Source organism: Nematolebias whitei, chromosome 12 (assembly GCF_014905685.2).
Source record: "Nematolebias whitei isolate Nwh7 chromosome 12, NemWhi1, whole genome shotgun sequence".
Lineage (NCBI taxonomy): Eukaryota > Metazoa > Chordata > Actinopteri > Cyprinodontiformes > Rivulidae > Nematolebias > Nematolebias whitei.
The window spans coordinates 34,060,508-34,082,593 of record NC_056509.1 but is presented as its reverse complement, the minus strand read 5'-3'; the positions used below and the strand labels follow the sequence as shown (position 1 = coordinate 34,082,593).

General features: G+C 38.1%; 1 protein-coding gene across 2 annotated transcripts; it reads right to left on the bottom strand.

Annotated features, from left to right (window-relative positions):
* Positions 1–4,203: 4,203 nt before the first annotated feature.
* acp1 (acid phosphatase 1) lies at positions 4,204–21,343 on the bottom strand. Of its 2 annotated transcripts, none has more exons than XM_037685465.1 (6): positions 21,294–21,343; positions 19,675–19,748; positions 19,121–19,234; positions 12,336–12,397; positions 11,502–11,607; positions 4,204–4,321 (listed from the first exon to the last, which is right to left on the bottom strand). In XM_037685465.1, exons 1-6 carry the CDS (start codon positions 21,325–21,327, stop codon positions 4,244–4,246), a joined length of 468 nt encoding a protein of 155 aa, XP_037541393.1. In that variant the 5' UTR covers positions 21,328–21,343; the 3' UTR covers positions 4,204–4,243. The 2 variants fall into 2 exon arrangements, with proteins under 2 accessions (XP_037541393.1, XP_037541394.1); XM_037685466.1 differs by lacking the exon at positions 19,121–19,234 and adding an exon at positions 18,945–19,058.
* Between the last annotated feature and the right edge of the window lie 743 nt (positions 21,344–22,086).

Genomic DNA, 22,086 nt, shown 5'->3' with positions numbered 1-22,086 from the left:
CCATGTGCCTTCAGAACGACATCATTAAATGAACACTTTCCTGTATCGTTGTGTGAAATGACAACACATGAGTGGTCTTTTTTAAGTCACAGCCATCCTGCGGAGAGGCTAATCTTGAGTATGTGATGGTAAAACCTGCAGTGACGTGTATGAGTCGTCGAAAGGCTCCACCATACACGAAACATAGATCATGAGCCATTCAGCCAGGAGTGTACTGTAAATGCAAGAATAACCCACCTGTGGCTACCATAGAAAATGGCTAAGGGTGTTATATATAAAAGTACATATATTTAAAGATGAAATATATTTAAATAAATTATGAGATTGGGACAAACACGAGCCTTCTTTGTTTTGTATTTTGATCTTGAAATGAGGAATGACCACATGACTGAAGAGAGTCCTGGGACCGCAGGCGCTGTGAACCCCCCTCTGCAGCTTCACGCGGCTGTTTAAAAATGTCAAACTCAAAAAAGTGCAAAAAGTTATTTTTTTTAAATATTGTTTTGTTTTACATGGATTTTGTTGCTAAATCGTATACATTTCCAGATTTGGGAAATGAGCACTTTGTTGTATTCTTCTTTATTCCTTTCGAGGAGATTTAGCTCCTTAAAAGAATACGTTAAGATCTTTTGAAGTGGGATTTTGTGGAAAGGCTTTAACAAATAATATACTGCCTGCAAATAGCACCGTTAACAACCTAAATTTGAGAAAATGGAGTTTAATTTTCATAAGATTGATGAGCTAATGGTTGCTTTGAGTGAGGCTAACTTCAAGTTGAATTCCAATGTCCTAAATGCCCCATTTCCCAAAAACCTGTAACTATTAATGCAAATAGTCTTTGAAAAACATTTCCACCACTAAATTACACAGGTTTTCGAATAGTATGGTTATTTGAACGGGCAAGTAGTGGCAGCATCCAGTGATAATTCAGCCATGGTAACTGTCTAATATGAGGCTGAGAGAAGTGTTAAAATAATAAAACAGCATTTGCACGGACCGCTGTGTGGAGATAGGCGTTGTTTTAAAGTGGCAGAAGTTCACTTTGATTCCCAACTCTGGTCCTTGAGGAACACCATCCTGCATGTTTGCTCCAACACAACTGATTCAGTGATTTAATTACTTCATCATGTTCTGCAGAAGCTTGCTAATCACCCATTAGTTAAAATCAGGTGTGTTGGAGCAGAGAAACAACTAAAACATGCAGGATGGTGTTCCTCAAGGACCAGGGTTGGGAACCACTGCTTTAGAAAGTAGCCTGGAGTCGAAGTGGGGACAAAACAAGTCCGATTTACTGAATTTTATAGCAGTCCGTGTGAATGCTATTCTATAAACATTTTCACTGATAACGTTTTTGTGTTACACCAAAATTTCAGTAGAAATGTTAAAATATTCCTGCAGGAAGTGCCCAAGTGCCACAGCTAGCTGCTGCTGTAGCTACTTATGCTTGTAAATAACCATGTCGTGGAGTAGCAGTATAACAGTTCATTAACTTGTGCATACTTCTCTGAAATGTTGGATGCAAAATTACAGAAACCCACTTTGTGTGTGTTGAAGGTACCGCTCTTGTTTATTTGTTCTTTTTCTCTGCTGGCTGCACAACAAATTGTCCCGCAGAGATAATAATGTTTTAACTGAGCCTTGAAAACTTCGTATTAAGGGGTAGAATTTTGGAAAACTGAAAAAAGTCAAAACACTGAAAACAGAAGAACCGATTTCTTCCCCACATGTATTAACTGCTTGGTGTGTTGGAGCAGAAAGTCAAATGCTTTGTTCAGACAATTAGAAGTACCTAAAAAACTAGAAATGAGCTAAAAGAGCAGTACGTTTTATTTGCTGTAGTAATGAAGGAGAGGAAGGACTTGTTTCAACACTAACAGAGCCTCTTGAAAACTAATTGTTCCTGGACATAATAAACTGTCAACACAAACTCAAAAAGTAGAAATATGCTCCCTTGGAAAACTATTACAAACATAAAACACCCGAGGCTGGTTCTGAGCAGGTTTTCAGAATCAGAACCTGAATCCACATCACCTGCTGCAGTCATGGCATTTTAACTCTGACTGACCTGGAACCAGTTCATCCGTCTCAAAGATGTGCCACTTTAAAAAAAAAATTACAATATTTTGAAACAAATTCACAGACAACTCTGTTCAACAAGTGGAAACCCTCCAGGAATCAGCTGGTTCATGTCTCCGTCAGCTCCGCCCTTGCTCGATGATTTACAGCCATTTTCCCATCGTTACATGCGATGAAACCATAACTCAAGACAAATTCACGCGGACTGACTGACGGGGAAAGCCAACCTTGTGGGAGTAAAGCACCACTTCTGAAACAAGCGGCGACTGGCACGAAACAGAATATTTTATTTATAAACTGCGTGAAGAGGAACACATTGAACTTAGATACTAAAATAATCTGCTTCTTCCTTTACGGGTCATGGGGGTCGCTGGTGCTCATGTTCAATGTGCGAGAAGAGGGGGACACCTTGGACAGGTCACACGTCCATCACAGACACAGAGACCATTCGGTCTCAGCCACATCTACCGCGGTTATCAATGAACCTAACAACAAAAAATAAAGAGAAAAAATGCAAAGAATAAAACTTTACCCAACAAGAGACATGGGCCAGTTACATCAAGCTAACAGGAAGTGCACAGATGCCACCAGATCAAGAAGATTGACTGCAGAGTGGTGAAGAAGAAGACTGTTGGAGTCATTCTCCCCACCATCACAGACATCTACACCTCCAGATGCAGGAAGAGGGCCACCTGCATCATGAAGGACCCCACTCACCCAGCGCACACACATTTTGCCCCACTCCCCTCAGGAAGGAGGTTAAGGAGCATTAAGTGTAGAACCACTAGACTGAGGAACAGCTTCTACCCTGAGGCTGTTAAAACTCATAAATCCCTAACCAGAATAACCACTGTAAAGTTACTTTAATTGGTGATTTGTCACTTTATCCGTGCTGCTGATTATCCATGCTGCTGATTTTTTTGTCTTTAAACTGCTATCTTCATACCCATTTGCTCACAACAGACTCATGTTCAGGCTGCTGTTTAATACACCATATTGTATTATTATTGTTTAGTGTATATCTTAGATCCTTATATACAGTTTCTTTCTATACGTTATATTTTTGCTATTTTGGGGTGTAACCTTGAGTACACAATTTCGTTCCACCTCATGTACCACATGTGATGTGAATGACAATAAAGAACCTTGAACATAGATCTGAACCAAGTTCTTATTGTCCTGCTTGAACTACCTGTTAGTTCACCAGTTCGGTCAGATTTGAACACTTTTGTCCAAACTGAAGTCATTTAAAAAGCTATCTGCAGCGATTCTTCATATCCTTTCTACAGAACCCCACTACAAAAGATCTGAACTATCACTGGATTTTTATGTATTTATTTTTTGCTTTACAGTGTTTGTCGAAAATATTAGTTATATAAAATTAGTAGTCTTTTGTTCAGGTTCAGCACACACATAACTGTATTCAGGAACAATTAAATCATGTCATCTGGACCAGTTTCTTTAAGTGAGAAACGTTTCGTGTCCCATCCAGAGGACTTTGTCAGTCTACGGCCTGCCAACCAGATCTGTCCCATAGGTAGCCTTCACTGCTGCGTTTCAAGCCAACCTGTTGGAATCTCAGAAATTGTTCTGGGACAGATCTGGTTGGCAGGCTGCAGACTGACAAAGTCATCTGGATGGGAGACAAAATGTTTCTCCCTTAAAGAAACTGGTCCAGATGACATGATTTAACATTTTTTGTTGTTATCTACCTGGATGATTGAGCGTACAAACCTATATTTTGTATTCAGAAACCTTTTAATGGTTTGAAGTTGAAATATTTATATAGTTTTATTTCTTGCACTAAGGTTTTAACTAAAATTAAACAACACAGGATACACTTTGACCCCGTCAGCGTTTACCTTTTTTAACACTTCATGCATTTCATTCATGCAAATGATTTATAGTAGATGCAAATAGTTTGTGGACAAACAAAACTCTTTTTAAATTAACGTAAATTTATTAGTTACTCAGATTTTCAGGCTACAAACATGTAGATCCAGCACTACTCTGAATGTAGCTTGTATAACATTTACAATCCTAGAACCAAAAATGTATGTGGTCTCTCCACATGATAAATGCATTTGTTTCACAACCTAATCACATTAGGTTGATAATTGCTGCTCGTCCGTCAGATTGAGGAAAGATGCTTCATGGTTGAAGCTGGTTAGGAGTTCATCTCCAGAAAAGCTTTGCAGCAACGAACACACTGTTCATACACCTTTTCGAAGTCTTCGTCACTTCCCTAAGAAGAAGAAGAAAGAATTAATTTAAAAAAAAAAGGTTGCAGCCATGTGCTCATAATTGTAACTAATTTCGATTTCAATTCAGTTCAGTTTATTTATAGAGCGCCAAGTCACAACAGAAGTCATCTCAGGGCGCTGAACAGAAACGTTCATATTTATAAAAGTTGACAACATACTGATCTGAGGAGCAGACTGCTTTGAGTTCATAGCAGAACTCATCTTGAGCAAGCATGAAGGCAACAGTGGAATGGAAAAACTCCCTCATGAGGAAGAAACCTCCAGCAGAACCAGACTTAGGACAAGCGGCCATCTGCTTCGACCGGTCGACCTTTTGGATTTGTTCTTGGACCTCTGACGACCTGTGCATGACCCCTGCTTCGTCTCTCAGACCCCGTTCTTGGTTTGTCCTACAGACCCCGTTCATCACAGTGCTCCATCGCAGCTGCCCTGCAACCAGTGCTGGTGACCCCTGCACGCTCTGTCAGGTGGCTCTCATCCCGCCTGCTTTTGAAGACTTGTTCTCCGTTCTGATCCTGACTCCCTCCTGCAGCTGCCAATATCAATAAAACTGTTTTCATTGTTTTTATACTCTTGTCTGGCTGATTCTGCATCCAAAACCCTCTGACATTAATACTTTTAATACCTTGGACGTTACTGTTTTCTGTGGTTTTAACGTTTTTCCACTCCCTTTGAAATAACTTTTATAAACATACAAACCCCATGTCCAGAGAAGCTGGAAAATATTCTAAAACGCATCACAAATTGGTTTAGCATATTTTATAAACAGTTGAGGTTTCTGAGTGTTCTACTGGCATCAGATTTCTACATTTTTCACAGACACAGTTACCGGTAGTTATCTCAACTACAAATAAGTTTTGGATCACGTTGTAAAAACAAACCAGACGTTAGAATGTGTGCATGAATTAAACAGTCTAGTTCAAAGTTTTAAAAATTATAAAGAGTAATATAGTTTTTCTGTTCAGTTAAAAAGAGTAAAAGAGATTGATTGATCTCAATGGATTTCTTACTGGTAAAATAAAGATTTAAAAAAAAAAATGTAAAGAATACCACAACTAAATCTGAGGCTATTTTGTTTATTAGGGATAAAAAAAATCTTTCTACTTTTACTTAGTTTTCTACAAACTGGATAACTGGAGAACTATTTGTTTCTTTAATGAAATCTGCTGTGAAATATCCAGATTAACTAGACGTAGGAAGCAAAATTCATGGAGATAATCAAAATTTCTCAGTAAACTATCAAATATTTCTGCCAACTAAAGCCTTAGAATTGATCTGAGGATCAAGGTGTAATAGTTACCTGACAAATCGATCAGTTTTCAGTAAGCTTGGGAATGGACCAAAATGCTAAAGGCCGTCTCTCACTGGGCTGCAACTTTTGGCAAACATTAAAGAGGAAGTCTACAAAATGTGTCAAAGCATTATCCGGCGTTCTACATTTCCCCGAATCAGTGGAAGATGCCTTAGTCGCTTTTATTTTGAAAACATAACATATATATGTTATGTTTTCATTATCCATCCATCCATCCATCCATCCATCCATCCGAGTTCTCTTCATGCATGTGTGGGTTTTCTCCATGTACTCCGGTTTCCTCCCACAGAACAAAAACATGCATGTTAGGCTGATTGGTAACTCTAAATTGTCCCTAGGTGTGAGAGAGAGAGTGAATGGTTGTTTGTCTCTTTGTGTCTCTGTGATGGACTGGAGACCTGTCCAGGGTGTCCCCTGCCTCTTGCACAGTGATGACTGGACATGGGCACCAGTGACCCCCGTGACCCATAAAGGAAGAAGTGGGTAAAGATAATGGATGGATGGATAGACGGATGAACTAAAGTACAGTTTTGCAGACAAAACAAGGCCACGATTTTCAAAAATGCTTAAAAAGCTTGAACACTTCAGTTAAACTGCAACGGAAAATTAGCTTATCTTCTTGTAATTATCTCGCAACTTTGAGTTGCCAACTCGCTTCCAGCAGTTGAAGCCCAATGACCTGTCTGCTAATAAAGAACAAGTGAAACCATTTAATTTTATAGGCCCAATCTGGAAGATTAAAGATACTTTTACTGCCACAAGAAATGATCAAACCTTGTAAACGATGTGTTTTGTGAGTCCATCTGTGTGTACTCAGTGTGTCTCTTTCAGTAAATAACAAGAAAACCCAAAAGAATGAAAATGATGCATTCACTGTAGCATTAAGCTCATTACGATCTCTTTAGAGAAACAATGTGTGTTTGTTTCAAATTATGTTAACATGGTGACTGTGGTCACTGAGGACGTTTGCGATCTCTTTAGGCTGCTGGCGAGGGGCCATAACCCCCAGAATAGTGGTCAATATTCTTCCCAAAGCCACAAATATTATCAGAAGCTCTTGTAGAGACGTACAAAAACACACAAGCTAATCATCACATAAAGCAATGAGAGCCTAATACAACTGTCAACACTTCTATAAAACTGACAGTCTATAAGCTCCTCTCCAGCCACCTTCCTAATGATGTGATGACGGTTTTATTTGGGACGTGGGCTCCACTGTACGTAACAGAGCAGTAAAAACAGGAACCAACACAAACAAAATACATATTTATCAACAAAACCATACAGTGCAATGAATACTTCTGAGATTTGACCAAATATTCTCTAAAAAAACATTTTAAAAAGTGATCAAAACCACACGAGCTATCGATGCGACTTCACTGTTACTGAAACTTTGCAGCCTTTCTCGTGCTTTTCCCAATTCCTGATTTTTTTTTTCCTGAATCACAATCATTAAGAGTAATAAAGTGCAGCCAAGAAGCCTTGCTCAAATCATCTGGAAGCATTTTTCACTGCAGAGAGAGTAAGTTAAGAATAAAAGAACGGAGCCATGCGGCATGAAGACACCTTATTGAAAAATACCAAAAAATTAAAAAAATAAAACTAACGAGGCACTGCCTGAGCACAGACTGGGAGATGTTGTCTAACAAATACCGTGAAGCTTGAACTGATCTATTTTACAACTAAACACTGGTGGTTTGAGAAGCTGCTTGAATGAAACGTGGATTAAAGAGTGCAGAGCGTACAACTACCACATGCACCTGAGCACTGACACAAACCAGAACCATGAGCACAAATAAAAGGCTGCACTGTGTAATGGTTCCTGTTGTTTATTACTCTCTTTAAACCATTTTACAACACAGAATGTAGTATTTTAAAGAGCAGTACGACCATTTTTGTCAGCTGTGGCTAAGGGGTTAGAGCTGTTGTCCTCCAATGAGAGAGTTGGAGGTTTATGCAGCCACTTGTCGAAGTGTCCCTGTGTCAGACACTGAACCCCTCACTGCCACCGATGTGTGCCCCATCGGTGTATGAATGTGATATAAAACGCCCCGATTGGTCTCTACAGAATGATTTGAGTTGCCAAATCTGAGGTGAAATTAGCTGAAAGTAGATGAATTGTAAATCAGCTAAACTGATTTACTCAGTTTAGCTTTGTAACAGTTGCAGTAGAGTGCTGTACTAATGTGTGTGGATGGGTAAACGAGGGCACGGATTGGGTTGTAAAGTGATCTGAGTATCCGGGTTGGATCATAGAAGTATAAGTACATACAAGTGCTGGTCATAAAATTAGAATATCATGAAAAAGTTGGTTTACTTCAGTAATTCCATTCAAAAAGTGAAACTTGTATATTATATTCATTCATTACACACAGACTGATACATTTCAAATGTTTATTTTTTTAATGTTGATGATTATAACTGACAACCAATGAAAACCCCAAATTCAGTATCTGAAGAAAATTTGAATATTGTGAAAATGTTCAATATTGAAGACACTTGGTGCCACACTCTAATCAGGTAATTAAGGCAAAACACATTCAAAGGCCTTTAAATGGTCTCAGTCTAGTCCTGTAGGCTACACAATCATGGGGAAGACTATTGACTTGACAGTTGTCCAAAAGACGACCAGTGACACCTTGCACAAGGAGGGCAAGACACAAAAGGTCATTGCTAAAGAGGCTGGCTGTTCACAGAGCTCTGTGTCCAAGCACATTAATAGAGAGACAAAGGGAAAGAAAAGATGTGATAGAAAAAAGTGTACAAGCAATATGGATAACTGCACCCTGGAGAGGATGGTGTAACAAAACCCATTCCAAACTGTGGGAGAGATTCACAAAAAGTCAGCTGGAGTCAGTGCTTCAAGAACCACCATGCACCGATATATGCAAGACATGGGTTTCAGCTGTCGCATTCCTTGTGTCAAGCCACTCTTGAACAAGAGACGGCGTCAGAAGTGTCTCGCCTGGGACTGATGCTGAGTGGTCCAAAGTGATGTTCTCTGATGAAGATAAATTTTGCATTTCCTTTGGAAATCAAGGTCCCAGAGTCTGGAGGAAGAGGAGAGGCACAGAATCCATGTTGCTTGAGGTCCAGTGTCAAGTTTCCACAGTCAGTGATGGTTTGGGGTGCCATGCCATCTGCTGGTGTTGGTCCACTGTGTTTTCTGAGGTCCAAGGTCAACGCAGCTGTCTACCAGGAAGTTTTAGACACTTCCTGCTTCCTGCTGCTGACCAACTTTATGGAGATGCAGATTTCATTTTCCAACAGGACTTGGCACCTGCACACAGTGCCAAAGCTACAAGTACCTGGTTTAAGGTCCATGGTATCTCTGTTTTTAACTGGCCAGCAAACTCACCTGACCTTAACCCCAAAGAAAATCTATGGAGTATTGTGAAGAGGAAGATGTGATACACCAGATCCAACAATTCAGAAGAGCTGAAGGCCACTATCAGAGCAACCTGGACTCATAACACCTGAGCAGAGCCACAGACTGATCGACTCCATGTCACGCTGCATTGCTGCAGTAATCCAGGCAAAAGGAGCCCCAACTAAGTATTGATGCTGCACATGTTCATACTTTTCATGTTCATACTTTAAAGTTGGCCAACATTTCTAAAAATCTTTTTTTTTTATTGGTCTTAAGTAATATTTTAATTTTCTGAGATACTGAATTTGGGGTTTTCATTAGTTGTCAGTTATAGTCATCAACAAAAAGACAAACATTTGAAATATATCAGTCTGTGTGTAATAAATGAATATAATATACAAGTTTCACTTTTTGAATGGATTTACTGAAATAAATCAACTTTTTCATGATATCCTAATTTTATGACCAGCACCTGTATATTGATATAAGTACAGTCCATTTACTGCTTGATTTAATTTATCTGAAAAGTAGGCCCTAAATATTGGTTTTTGTACCATGAATATCAAAATCCTAAAAGAAAATGTTTCTGATGTGGGTTGGAAGGGTGGGGAGGTTTAAAAAAAGAGCTTTTGAGAAGATAAATTAACAAGCCAAAAGGAAATTTTGCTGAGACGTTTCATCCTTCATCCAAAGGACTTCATCAATCCGAGGAGCCACAACAAACTCAGTCCCACAAGCAGCACACTCACATAGTGGACCAACCAGTTTGATGGTGATATGATGGTTTCTGAGTCTGTCCTCTCCCCCGTCGACTCCTCTGAGGCAGCCATGGCTAAAATGGTTCATGAGCATCAACTTCATCAGAGCAAGAACTTTTGATGTTTTGAACCACTTCGGCTATAGCTGCCTCAGTCGACAGGGGAGAGGGCAGGCCCCAGATACCATCTTATCGCCAGCAAACTGAATGGTCCACTATGTGAGTGTGCTGCTTGTGGGACTCAGTTTGTTGTGGCTCCTCTGACTGATGAAGTCCTTTGGAAGAAATCTTTAAACAAACAAAAAAGAAACAGTCCAGATGACCTAACTGAACTTTGTTGGAATTTTTTTACCTGGATTATTGAGCATGAACTTCGATTATTTTATTCAGAAAATATATTGATTTTCTCCAAGAAAACCTATAATGTAAAAACCCTTGATCAAAAATAACTTTGAACATCAGCAGTTTGCATATTTGTTAAATTTCCTAACCCTCTGTTGCATCCATGCAGATTGTTTTATTATTGTGATGCTGAAATAAGAAAAAACTTTTCATTTTTGACGTTGTGTCGAAGCAGATGGCCGCTTGTCCTGAGCCTGGCTCTGATGGAGGTTTCTTCATGAGGGAGTTTTTACTTTCCACTGTTGCCTTCATGCTTGAGAGACTGTGACGAAGTGAAGACTCAAAGCAATCTGTTGGCTCGTTAGATAAATAACATTATTAACGGACTTTTTATGTATGTGAATGTTTCTGATGACTTCTGTTGTGAGCTATATAAATAAACTGAATTGAACTGAAAATTCAATTGTGTGATGACAATGATCATTGACATAAGCTTTAAACATAATAAGAAATCCTCATATTCTTCTTTTTCTTTAAACTTCTTTTATTGGTCTCAAAAAGGGATTAAAAAAAACTCTTTGGTCTTTTCTGCCTTTAAAGTTTTTACTTTTGAAAGACTGCTTTTCTAAAATGTTTCTTTCCACACACATGTTCCTAAACCTGTTACAAATCAAACTAATTAGTTGGGAGACGATGCACTTTGTTTAATAATAAACTCCACATCTTTATTAGTGGCTTCCTGCACTTTGTATAAAAAAAAAAACCACTGAGCCCAAGTTTTGAAACATGTGAACTTGACAAAATCAGCATTTTATATGTCGTCTTTGTTACTATTAATGCAAATGATAATGTTATTTAAAATAATAGAACATTGTATTTGGCTTTTATTTACATTTTACACCCTGTGTTACTCAGTGAAAGGTCGTATTATAAAGGAGGGAGTTGTGAAAGAAAAATTTTTACACATTTAAAAGATTAGCATTTGTAATTATCGTAAAAACAAACCAAGATGTTTCAATTGTGATTTTAGGGATTAATTAACAAAAAGGTGTGGCAGTGACACAAACAGAAAAGTCAGTAAGTACAAAAAAAAATAAAAAGTACAGACAAAGATTTTTATGAAATGTAAGCTCCTCGTGAACTTTTTATTACTACTTTTTAGCATTTTGTTGTCTGGGAAAGGAGTTACTTTCTTTTTAGCAAGTATTGACATCAACAGAAGCTAAAGATTATGTCTGCATTCCTGTTTTTACAAAATCAAGTTGTTTATCCATCCATTTTCTATACCCAGTTGATCCTGTGTGGGGTCAAAGGCTGCTGGTGCTTGGTATATCTTAAAGCTAGAAAACAGTAAACATATGCATTAGCCTAAATACTTACATAATAAGGATCTCTGATGATCAGCTGCTTCTGAGGATCATAGGAACCAAGAAGCTCAATTTTGGCTTTTTTGTTTTTCACGGAGTTTGCCTTCCTTTTCAAATCACTGTGGGGACCAGAGAAGATACACAAGTCCAGAAGTGTCAGTGCAGGAAACGACATCACGCGAGGGTTTTAGCTTGAGAGCCCGGGATCTGTATCAGAACCTTATTTGATGTTGGGTAGAATGCCAAGTAGATTTAAAGCAGGGTCTATATCTTGCCTTTTACGAGCACCTTTCACAAAATAATACAGGCATCTGTGTGATTAATGTCTCAAATCATTAAAAATATTTAGATTATTCATAGTACACAAAACTGAACGATAGTTGTGCAAACTGAGTTCTTGAAGTAAAAATATCTTTAAACAAAAAAAGCAAAGAAACAAGAAGTAAAATAATAAATAAAGTGTTTTTGTCTGGAAAAAGTACGAGGGAGGAAAATGAAGGGGGGTGGGGGGAAGACGAGGCATTCAAAGAACTCAGTAAGCTGCTTACAGATCAGATCTGCCACAAGCATGTGATCTCAAAATGATCCCTAAACGTTCAAAGTAGCAAAAAATATCCCTCCCCATGACCTTTGGGAAGGGCTTAAGAAAGGATAGTGCTCATTAAAGGGAAGGCATTCACCAACAAGTTAGTCATAGCTCAGTGTTTCCACCATTTTTAAACAAATGTGTGTGTTTTCCTGAGCCCAAACAACCATCGTTATGAAGACGGGACACCTGATTTAAACCGCGACCTTCGGCAGTTTCAGTGCAAGCCAATAAATAATAAAAAAAAAACAATAACCTTACCTTAAATTGCTCTCATCCATGCACAGAATATATTCGAAGCTCGTGAAATCATCTTTGGTTATCTGGAAGTGAGATAGAGAAGCAGAACAAAGCACATATTAGTTTTAGCTCTCTGTGGGAACCACACAGTCAGCAGAGACTCCCTCTGGTCCTTCAGGGAGGTGTGTGTGTGTGTGGGGGGGGGGGGGGTGTCCTCAGCAGAAAACATCATTCATTACCAAACATAGGCTGTCTTCTTTCTGTCCACATTTTGAATTGTAATCTTAAAACCAGGACATGTAGTGGAAATCAAACTTAACGGAGTCTAGCGAAGTTGCTGGTTGTTATACCAATGACAAACATTTACGACTGGTAGACTCAGAAGACTCGATCAAACTGTACACATCTTTTGGTGATCGGTTAAAACACTGGTCCCCAAACACCGGGCCTCGGACCGGTACCCGTCCATGGGTCAATTGGTACCAGGTCGCACAGGAGAGAAATAATATATATACATATTTGAAAAAACCACCGGATTCTCCACCACATCAGTCTATGACTCACTCTTGCCGCAGGTCAACATACACAAGTGGTTAGTTTCAGTTTCCGTTCGGCGCACATGCGAAGATCAGTTCTACATTGCCGGGGTGGGTGGTATTTTCCAACCTGCCGGACAAAGAGTGACCGGAAAACGGGTAGGAAGCCCAAATCTCATTCATGCGTAGCATTTCTGAGTTTTAATGTGGTGAGTGAGACCCACTTGGTATTTGCATCAACATCCTGTTTAACCTTTACTATTACGACCAGAGTGTGGGGCTGAGAGGCCGTTACTCATGTTACGATGTTGGTGCGATGGTAATAATAATAATAATCATAATAATACATTTTATTTGTATAACGTTTTTCTACGTACAGTAGTCCCTCAATACTTCACAATTCATTTATCGCAGCCTCGCGCTATCACGGTTTTTCAAAATAAGATTGGACATGACAAACAATTGGCTGATTGATGTATGAGCCGCACGATCGGCATGGAATTTTTATTTGAAATAAATTATTTTAAATTATTTAGCACCTGCTGCACACTTGTGCAGCCCAAACTGAAGGATAAACTTCCTCCTGCAGCTGAACAGCTGATCAGCTGTTCTCTGTGCAGAGCGGGAAAGTGGGCGTGGCCAAGAACGCTTGCAGGTGGCAGAGAGCAGCGGAGGCAGAGAGGGAAATCATGACATTCTGTGCTCTTTTAGAGCGCTTAGAGTTTAGAAACATCGTTTAGAATACTGCAAGTGTGGGAAGGGTTTAAAACGTCTTAATATCTCTCTCTCTCTCTCTCTCTCTCTCTCTCTCTCTCTCTCTCTCTATATATATATATATATATATATATATATATATATATATATATATATAAATACTAAAATAAACTACTACTTACTACTTGTACTACTACTCCTACTTTGCGGTTTTTCACTTATCGCGGGGCTTCAGGGTACATATCCCCCGCAATAAAGGAGGGACCACTGTACTCAAAGACACTTTACAGGAGTCCAAAACATATAAAATCAGCAATGCAACACATAAAAACACACAAAAAGGGCAAATTTAAACATTAAAAGCTATTTTAAAACAGGTGGGTTTTGAGTTCTTTCTTAAAAGTGGGGAGATCGAAGCAGGTACAAAACAATTGGGACAGTGAGTGCCAGAGGGGGGGGGAGGGGGGCGGGCAGTGATGGAGATGGTTCTGTCTCCCCAGGTTGGGAGCTTGGTCCTACAGGGGAGAGAGAGAAGGTTGGCATCATAGGAGCGGAGGGAATGAGAAGGAGTGTGGTGATGGAGTAGGTCGGTCAGGTATGGAGGGCTTTGACTGTGATGAGGAGGATCTTGAAATGGATGCGCTGAGTGACATGGAGTCAATGGAGCTTCTGCAGGACAGGAGTGATATGTTCACGAGAACAGGTGTGAGAAGGCGAGTGGGTGAGATGTTACGAGGACGCTGCTAATAAAGTTGCATACAGACTGGATTCATGTTTATTATTACATTTAGAAAACCAGTTTTTATGCCGGTCGTATCATTTTATTTTGTTGTATTTATCCACCATACCTTAAAGGCCAGTCCGTGAAAATAATGTCTGACATTAAACCGGTCCGAAGCGCAAAAAAAGGTTGGGGACCACTGAGTTAAAAGCTTTAAAGAAAAAAAAGGCAGGACGGTCAATGAACTTATTACTCCAGGCTTTTCAAATTCGAGGTAAAATCTCTATTTCTGCGTCATCGTGAGCCGAAAGTTCAGAGTTCAAGAGTCAACAGGCTGCAAATCTCAAATCTTCTGCAAGGTAACCAGCTTATTACTGCCCTCTTTTTGTGCTGAAAACAACTTCTCCTGAGTGTTTAAAATCTATTTTCACCGCGTTACTATTGCTGACTAAATTACAAAAATCCATCCTATTAAAATTTATGAATAATTTCAGAAAAAGAGTGAACTTGAACTGCACATGTGCAGGTATGTCTGCACAGTATTTACTTTGTTTAGTTGCAGCTTATTGAGACTGAATCTTGTGGGAGTTAACTTTGTAAAATAAGCAAATAAGTGGTTAAGAAATGCTAAAAAAAAAGAGACTGATTTTTCATAAATATGGACATATATGTTCATGTAACAGCAGGTGGGTTTTGTCAAAACTGATGTATTATTTTATTATGGTGAGGCATTATTCTCACACCCCTCTCTCACGCATGGCAGTAATCTGTGTGTAATCACGGTGTGCGAGTGTTGATCTCTGTGCTCCTGCTGACCTGACACTCCCACAGTTCAAATGATGCAGCAATAATCCTCGATTAAAAAAAATAGAAGAAAAAAAGATTTACAGGGCTGACACACATCTTGGACTGATTCTGCAAATACCTGGTTGAGAGTGAGCAGTGAGGAGCAATATTTAAAAACAAAAGGAAGGTATAAATAGATGCTATGTAAAAAAAAAGATGTAACGATAAACTGCTGGGCCTTTTAAACAAAAACATTTTTTGATACCATTTATAAAACATATGTACATTAAACATTTTAACATTAATAACCAAAATAGTTATATAATTAAACTGACCCTAATTAAATTAGAAGAAAACTAATTAAAAACAGATCAAGCTATAAAAAACACCAGAACAAAATAATAAAGACTGGAAGAAAAACATATCTATAAAAGTTATAAACTACTTTATTTCCATCTATGTGTACGTGACTGTTGTCATCATAAATAAAAGGTCGTATAACTGCAGTTAATAAGAAGCAAAATAAAAAAACAAAAACATGAATACTGTTTATAATCACAAACATTTCTAACTTGAATAAAATTCTTGAGCTTGTTGATCTTTACAGAACCAGTTCAGTCGATACAAAAGTATTTTACCCAAATTAGTCACTTATGTCTTCCTGTGCACAAAGTTGTGGTCCCCATCTATAAAACACTTTATATTTAATAAATACTTGATCTGAGCTTGATTTTATAATGTCTAACATTACCAAGCTATTTTAGAAATAACCTTAAACCCTTTCCATAAAACAAACAAAACAAAATAAACCTAAACTAATGCATTAAATGTAAATTAATATTAGTGCCATACTTTTTGCTGTATAAGTCGCACCTTTTTGCATAAATTTGCATGTCCTGCGACTTATACACCAAAGTGACTAATATATGTTTTCCCCATATTTATAACCCAATTTTTGTCTGAGATCTGATGATTTCATTCATTCTGACATGGAAAATATTGAACACTACCATTTTCAGCCGCTAGAGGGCCTTTGAGTAATATGGCAAGCCAAGTATCTCATTAATAGGTAAAAGTGGCTATTAATGAGACACTTGGCTTGCCATACTAAACTACCTTAGTCTTGCTCCGAAACTCCTGGAGCAAACGTCAAATCAGCTTCATTTCGCCGCGCCGCCCAGGCGAAATGCAGCTGATGTCACCATTAAAGTGTATTTATTAAGGAAAAGTTCAACTGAGACACACATTTGCTATGATTTCATGCAAACAAATAATTGTTTTTAAGCGTCAATCTTGTTAAATTCTTGTTAAAGTCCTCCTGTGCACGCTCCCGCGGCCACCATTTGGCAGCCAATCGATTTTTGGCACAATACCAGCCCACGTTTCCAGGTGATCCGCAGTGACACATAAACACGACGTGCCAGCGGTGACGTATAATTGATGCGACTTTTACGGCAAAGCGGTTTTTAATTATTTTTTCCACATTATTAGACATATTTGGACTGATGCGGCTTATACGGCGATGCGACGTGTACAGCGGTACGTGCGGTAATCTTTGATTTAAAGCACATTTGTGCTTTTAGTAATAGTGGTGGGAAAGATCTTAAATTGAAAACATATTTTTAAATGTGCACTGTCAAAACCTACAAGATAGAAAAGTGGAGTTAAAGTGATCATAGCAGGGTGATGATATTTTGGCCAGCACTGTTGGTCAATCCTCAGATGTTGATATAACAATAAATTGAGTATAAAATCAAATTCTCACTTCATCAGTCCGATGGCCGGCTGACAGATTTTGATAAGAGAAAAACATTCCACATTACTTGTTCCAGATGTTGACAGAAAATATTTGTCTTGTAAAGAAGCGCTTGTTTTTTTGGGGTTTTTTTGGTGATGCAGTGGTCTCCAAACAACCTCCCACTTGGCCAAACTGTTTGGATGCTGGCCGAACCAAAAGCTCAGCAAAATGGAACGATGGGAGCATAAAAAAAACTGTGATAGAAATGATAAAAAAGGCTGATAAAAAGGCAAGAGCTTGTCAAAGTTCATTTTGTGGATTTGGTTGCATTTACGCCTGGGGTCGAGACTTTGCCCCCAGAATGCCGGATTTAGGGAGATTAGATGAGGCTCTGATAGAATCAGTGTGCTGTGAGACGACCCGAGTAAAACAGCTCATGTCAAGCACAAAGTAAAACCCCAGAGATGTCCTATACATATAAAAAATAAACATTTTAAAGGACATGAGTAGAAGCTGCTCTGAAAATGAACCAACAAATAAAAGCTTGAAATGCTACTTGGTAAATCTCCTGAGCATCAACAGTTTTGGAGTCATTTCTGGCCTCTTTCATAAACTTTACAATTTGGGATATTACACACAAACTGTAAACAAACTAAAGTATTTAACTGTTTAGTTACCCCACAACTAACAAGTGAATCGAAGAATCCTTATTAAAAGTACATCAAGTTTTTTTTTATAAATTCCTTTACGGTATGCAGAAAAAATATGAGTTGTTGTTTTATTCCTTCATTAAAGGTATTTATTTTCTACAAGATTGTAATAACTGCTTATATTTTTATATTTAGTTGAAAAGAACTGTGTTTATTCAAAGACTGCGATAAAAAAATTTTTTAAACTGTTCAATTACTTTTTATAATGCATATTTTATTGTTTCGCTGGCATTACAGGGAAAATAAATATATATAAAAAAAACATCAGAACTGGAAATTAGACAGAAGCTACAGCTTTCAACAACCCCACACCCCACCCAACTCAAATAACTTTATTTCAAGGCAAGCTTGATGACTGGTCAGCTCAACAGGCCTGAGCAGGAAGCACTCATCCTTCCATGTCAGCTCTCCTAGTGTTTGTTTGAATTGATGGTCATGAAGTAGGAACGCCAAAGTTTAGAAAGCGATGAAAGTAGAACACGCCCAGAAAGAGCGGGATGACTCTACAACATTATTTTGTTGTTTCACAGCCAACAAAAACACTTAAAGACCAATCAGCTCCGTGAATAGTTAACAGAAGATTAACTTGGTGGTCACTGTCGCGGTCTTGTAATCCTGAGGTTGCGGGTTCAAGCCCAGGTTGCGCCAGGAAGGGCATCCAGCAAGCAAAATTGCCAAACCTTTCATGCAAGTTCGCTCGCTGTGGTGACCCCTGAAGAAGGGAGCAGCCAAAAGAAAACTTACTATAAATGTGGATCAACACTCTCATTTGTTCCCAAAGAGAAACTAGAGACTAAAGGGCCAGGGTCTGCACTCTGTCCCTACATCCGTCATTTGGCCACAAATCTATCATGAAGAAAACGCCACACTCTTCAGCAGACAGACTCCTCCGTACACAATGTGTGCATGATCTCCATCCAGGAGTTTTGGGCCATTTGACTATTAGTGAGTCTTGAAGAGTAGTACAGAGGAATGTCCAAGCACATTTCCGCATTGACAAACACGCCCACAAACTTCTGACCAATCACACAATACTTGACACAAACTCTTGTGAGGAAAAAGTTCGACCCGGGCCTTGTGTCGAAAAGGGTCGGGCGAAGTTGCTCTGAGAACAACATGATTGAATGAAATTTTTGTCACACACCAATGAGAGCCGATTTTGCGGCTTCTTATGGAGTATGCAAGGCCTTTAACACAACTAGTGAGAAACAAAGTAAACGCTGCAACACTTTCACGGAGAACTGCCCTGTTCTGCTGCCATCAAGCCTCTTCCTTCAAATATTTTTAATCTGTTTTTGTTCATTTTAAGGGTTAAATTAGAAAACCTCATACAACTTTTTGTGTCAAAATAAAGTGTGTCAAATGATACACGTTTTATGTAACAGCATTAAACTACATGAGGAGCCGCCAGACATCTGATTGTACCTGTCGGGCCCTGTGGCTTGTCTCAATGCCATGCTTCTTCAGGCAGGCCAGACCACGGCTGTCCGGTAAACTGCCTGTATTCCAGTCAGTTGTGGCCCCACTGTCAATGACCCACTGCAACAACAGAGAACAAAGAGGGGGCGCTAGCTACTGCTAAGAGGTGAGTGTGGTCGTACCTGCCTGGCCACATGCCTCATGGGCACGTTATGCCTCTTCATGCAGGCTTGCCCACGGTAGTCTGGAGGGTTTCCTATCTCATAGGTGGAGGTGGCAGCACTGTCTATCCTCCACTAGACAGAGCAAGAAATGGAAAACAATAACAACAAAATTGACACAAATGTATAGTTGGTTTAGCATATTTCACAGTGGACAGATAAAAAAAATGTAAGACACATTTATCAGCATTTCTCATTTACTACATTATTATAACAGAACATTTATTCCATATAACACACACACACATATATATATATATACATATATACACACACAAAAATAAGAACTGACATTTTTTTTAAATATTTTTTTCATTACCAAATGTAATATTTTACCATATATGACGATCATGTTTTTATAAAACTGAACAAGACTGTAAAATATCTATATAAAACATTTGCTCTTTGAAAATGTAGAAAAATATTCATAACTTCAAAAAATGGATGTTTTGCTAAAAATGTTTTCACTACGGCAAAAAATAATAAATGTAGCAACAAACTACAGATGACAGTACCTTATCGACAACACCAGCGTCTGTTGCCATCTTCCTAAAGACAGCTTCAGCAATAGGTGACCTGCAGATATTACCTGTTCAAAACCACAAACATATTCATGCTAAAACATGTGCATAACAAAAAAACTTGCAAAAAAGTAGCGATGGGTTGTTTGAAGCTGAAGCGCTGGGGCATGTATAAAAAGAAACAATACTGTTTCTGAAGCTCTTCTGAAGCTCTGTGTCGAAGCTTGAGTCGTTTAGTAAGTGATGTGATCAATGACGTCCGATGCTTCGAAAGTGCGAAAGTTACGTCACCGCTTTGGTACCTGATTCAGAGCTTTAGGAAATAAATGACTGGCTGGATTTGTGGTGTAATATGCACAAAATATAACAAACCAGCAAGTGACACATAGTGAGACATGGAGCCGGTTAGCCTTGTGCTTTATCTGTTTAGTAGTGTAGGTCATAAGCACTTTTATCCCAAGGGGAAAAAAAACTTTAGAAAAACACTATATGTACATAAGTTACAATCTGATCTCACAGTCAACATAAACTGGTTCATTACAAGGTCATGGTGGCAAGAAACCTGCAGCACAAGCATCATTCTAAACTAGTATTGTGAATTAGATATTAATTTTTTTAATCTGTGTTTACAAATGTCAAGAAGTCACAAGCAACGGGGCATCACGCTATACCTGATGTTCTAACATGTTTATTCGTCAAAATTATTTATTCATCAAATATCAAAAGCTGTCAACTCCATCGATTGGACAACCACGATGAAACGGTTCATTTCATGCTGTGGTTTCAAGCAGCTCTTTAAATTTTGGCCACAAGATTTCACCAAAGAGGACTGTACTGAAAAATTTTGAGTAATGAATCCTTTTTCGAAACAAGCTTCAGTGCTTCAGAAAGGCTTCATTTGCCCATCACTACAAAAAAGTTATAAAATAAGATTTATGATTTTTTTTTAAATAAATTTAATAAATGATAATTTAAAGTAATGATGATGAACAAAAATAAATGTTATTTTCTACATTTATTCTAAAACAGTTTGGGGGCATTTGCTCGCTTTAACAGATTTACTAAGACCATTTGTTTAATGTTATATCAAAATACTAAAACTTCAATAACTGATGATTTCCTAAAATAAATCTGATCTATGACGAATATTTGGTATAATTAACTTTGTCAACCCAAACTGCAACACGTCTGAAACACTTTCTGACTACGCTGGTCTCTGATTCGGAATTTTAAAAAATGCTTTGGCTGAACTTCAGCCTTTTTCCTTATAGACACATACGGTACCGGCGTTTATTAAAAATAATAATAAAAAACGAGCTGCTTCAGATATTCTTTTTACCACGTTTTATTTGTGACCCTGTCAAAACAAATTCTTACTTATTTAAATCAAATGAGATTTGAATGTGTTTTATTTTAAGTAAATCAAAAAGGCCCGAATAGTTCGCAGCGGCGGAAGTTAGCTAGCTAAAACACTCAAGCTGCCTTTTGTAATAAAGGAAATAAAAACAATAAACAAACCACTACAATGCTAGCTGTTTGATATACTTAATACATGCAATGTTTGATTAAAATATTATCCTTGTTTGTCAAATTTAATCCAAAACATTTCCTACCCAAACAAACGAATAAAACCGAATTGGACGCCATGTTGGTTCCAAAGGTCCTAAATGACGTCACAATTGGCGACTTACTGCTGCCTGAACAAAATACTGTTCATGAGCAGCAGTTTAAGGATACTTTTTGTCATTCACATCACATATTTTACATGAGGTGGAACGAAATTGTGTATTCAAAATCCCAGTTACACCCAAAAATAGCAATAAAAGGATACGAAGAAACAATATACAAGGATATACACGAGCAGTATTAATATATAGTATAAATATGTATATATATATATATATATATATAGTATAATATAATAGTATTAATATATATTGTAATATTAATTGTGTCCCCAAACTTTATTGATCTGAGAAATAGATTGAATTAAACAAATATCTGGCAAAATTTAAAATATATGATGAATATGATCATGTAAGAATATGAGTAAAATATGTTTTAACTAGTCAAAATGCTGAAAGATTGTGTTCATCTTTTTCCAAACATTCAAATAAACAGAATATTCTGGTGAAGATTTTCAGTCATCCAGTTCATGATCAATCCAAAAAAAGAGAAGTTAAAAAACAAACAGACCTGGACTTCTGGTCTGGAGCTGAAGCTGTTTTGCCTCTCATCCGGGAGGTATTATCAAAAAAGCGTCCCAGATGATAATACCTCCCAGATGGGAAGCAAAACATCTTCAGCTTCAGAGTTGAAGTCCAGTAGTTTGTTTGTTTGTTTGTTTTTATATTTTTCGGGGATAATAAAATATAAAATTCTCTTTGCAAGAGCAATTGCTTTATT

Excerpts from the sequence above, each read along its gene's own strand:
- acp1 (XM_037685465.1), bottom strand. The coding sequence starts at position 21,327 with ATGGCGTCCAATTCGGTTTTATTCGTTTGTTTGG. Across the intron at positions 19,749-21,293 it reads GGTTTTATTCGTTTGTTTGG|GTAATATCTGCAGGTCACCT; the intron begins GTAGGAAATGTT and ends GGTTTTGAACAG. Across the intron at positions 12,398-19,120 it reads TGAGGCATGTGGCCAGGCAG|ATAACCAAAGATGATTTCAC; the intron begins GTACGACCACAC and ends TCTCACTTCCAG.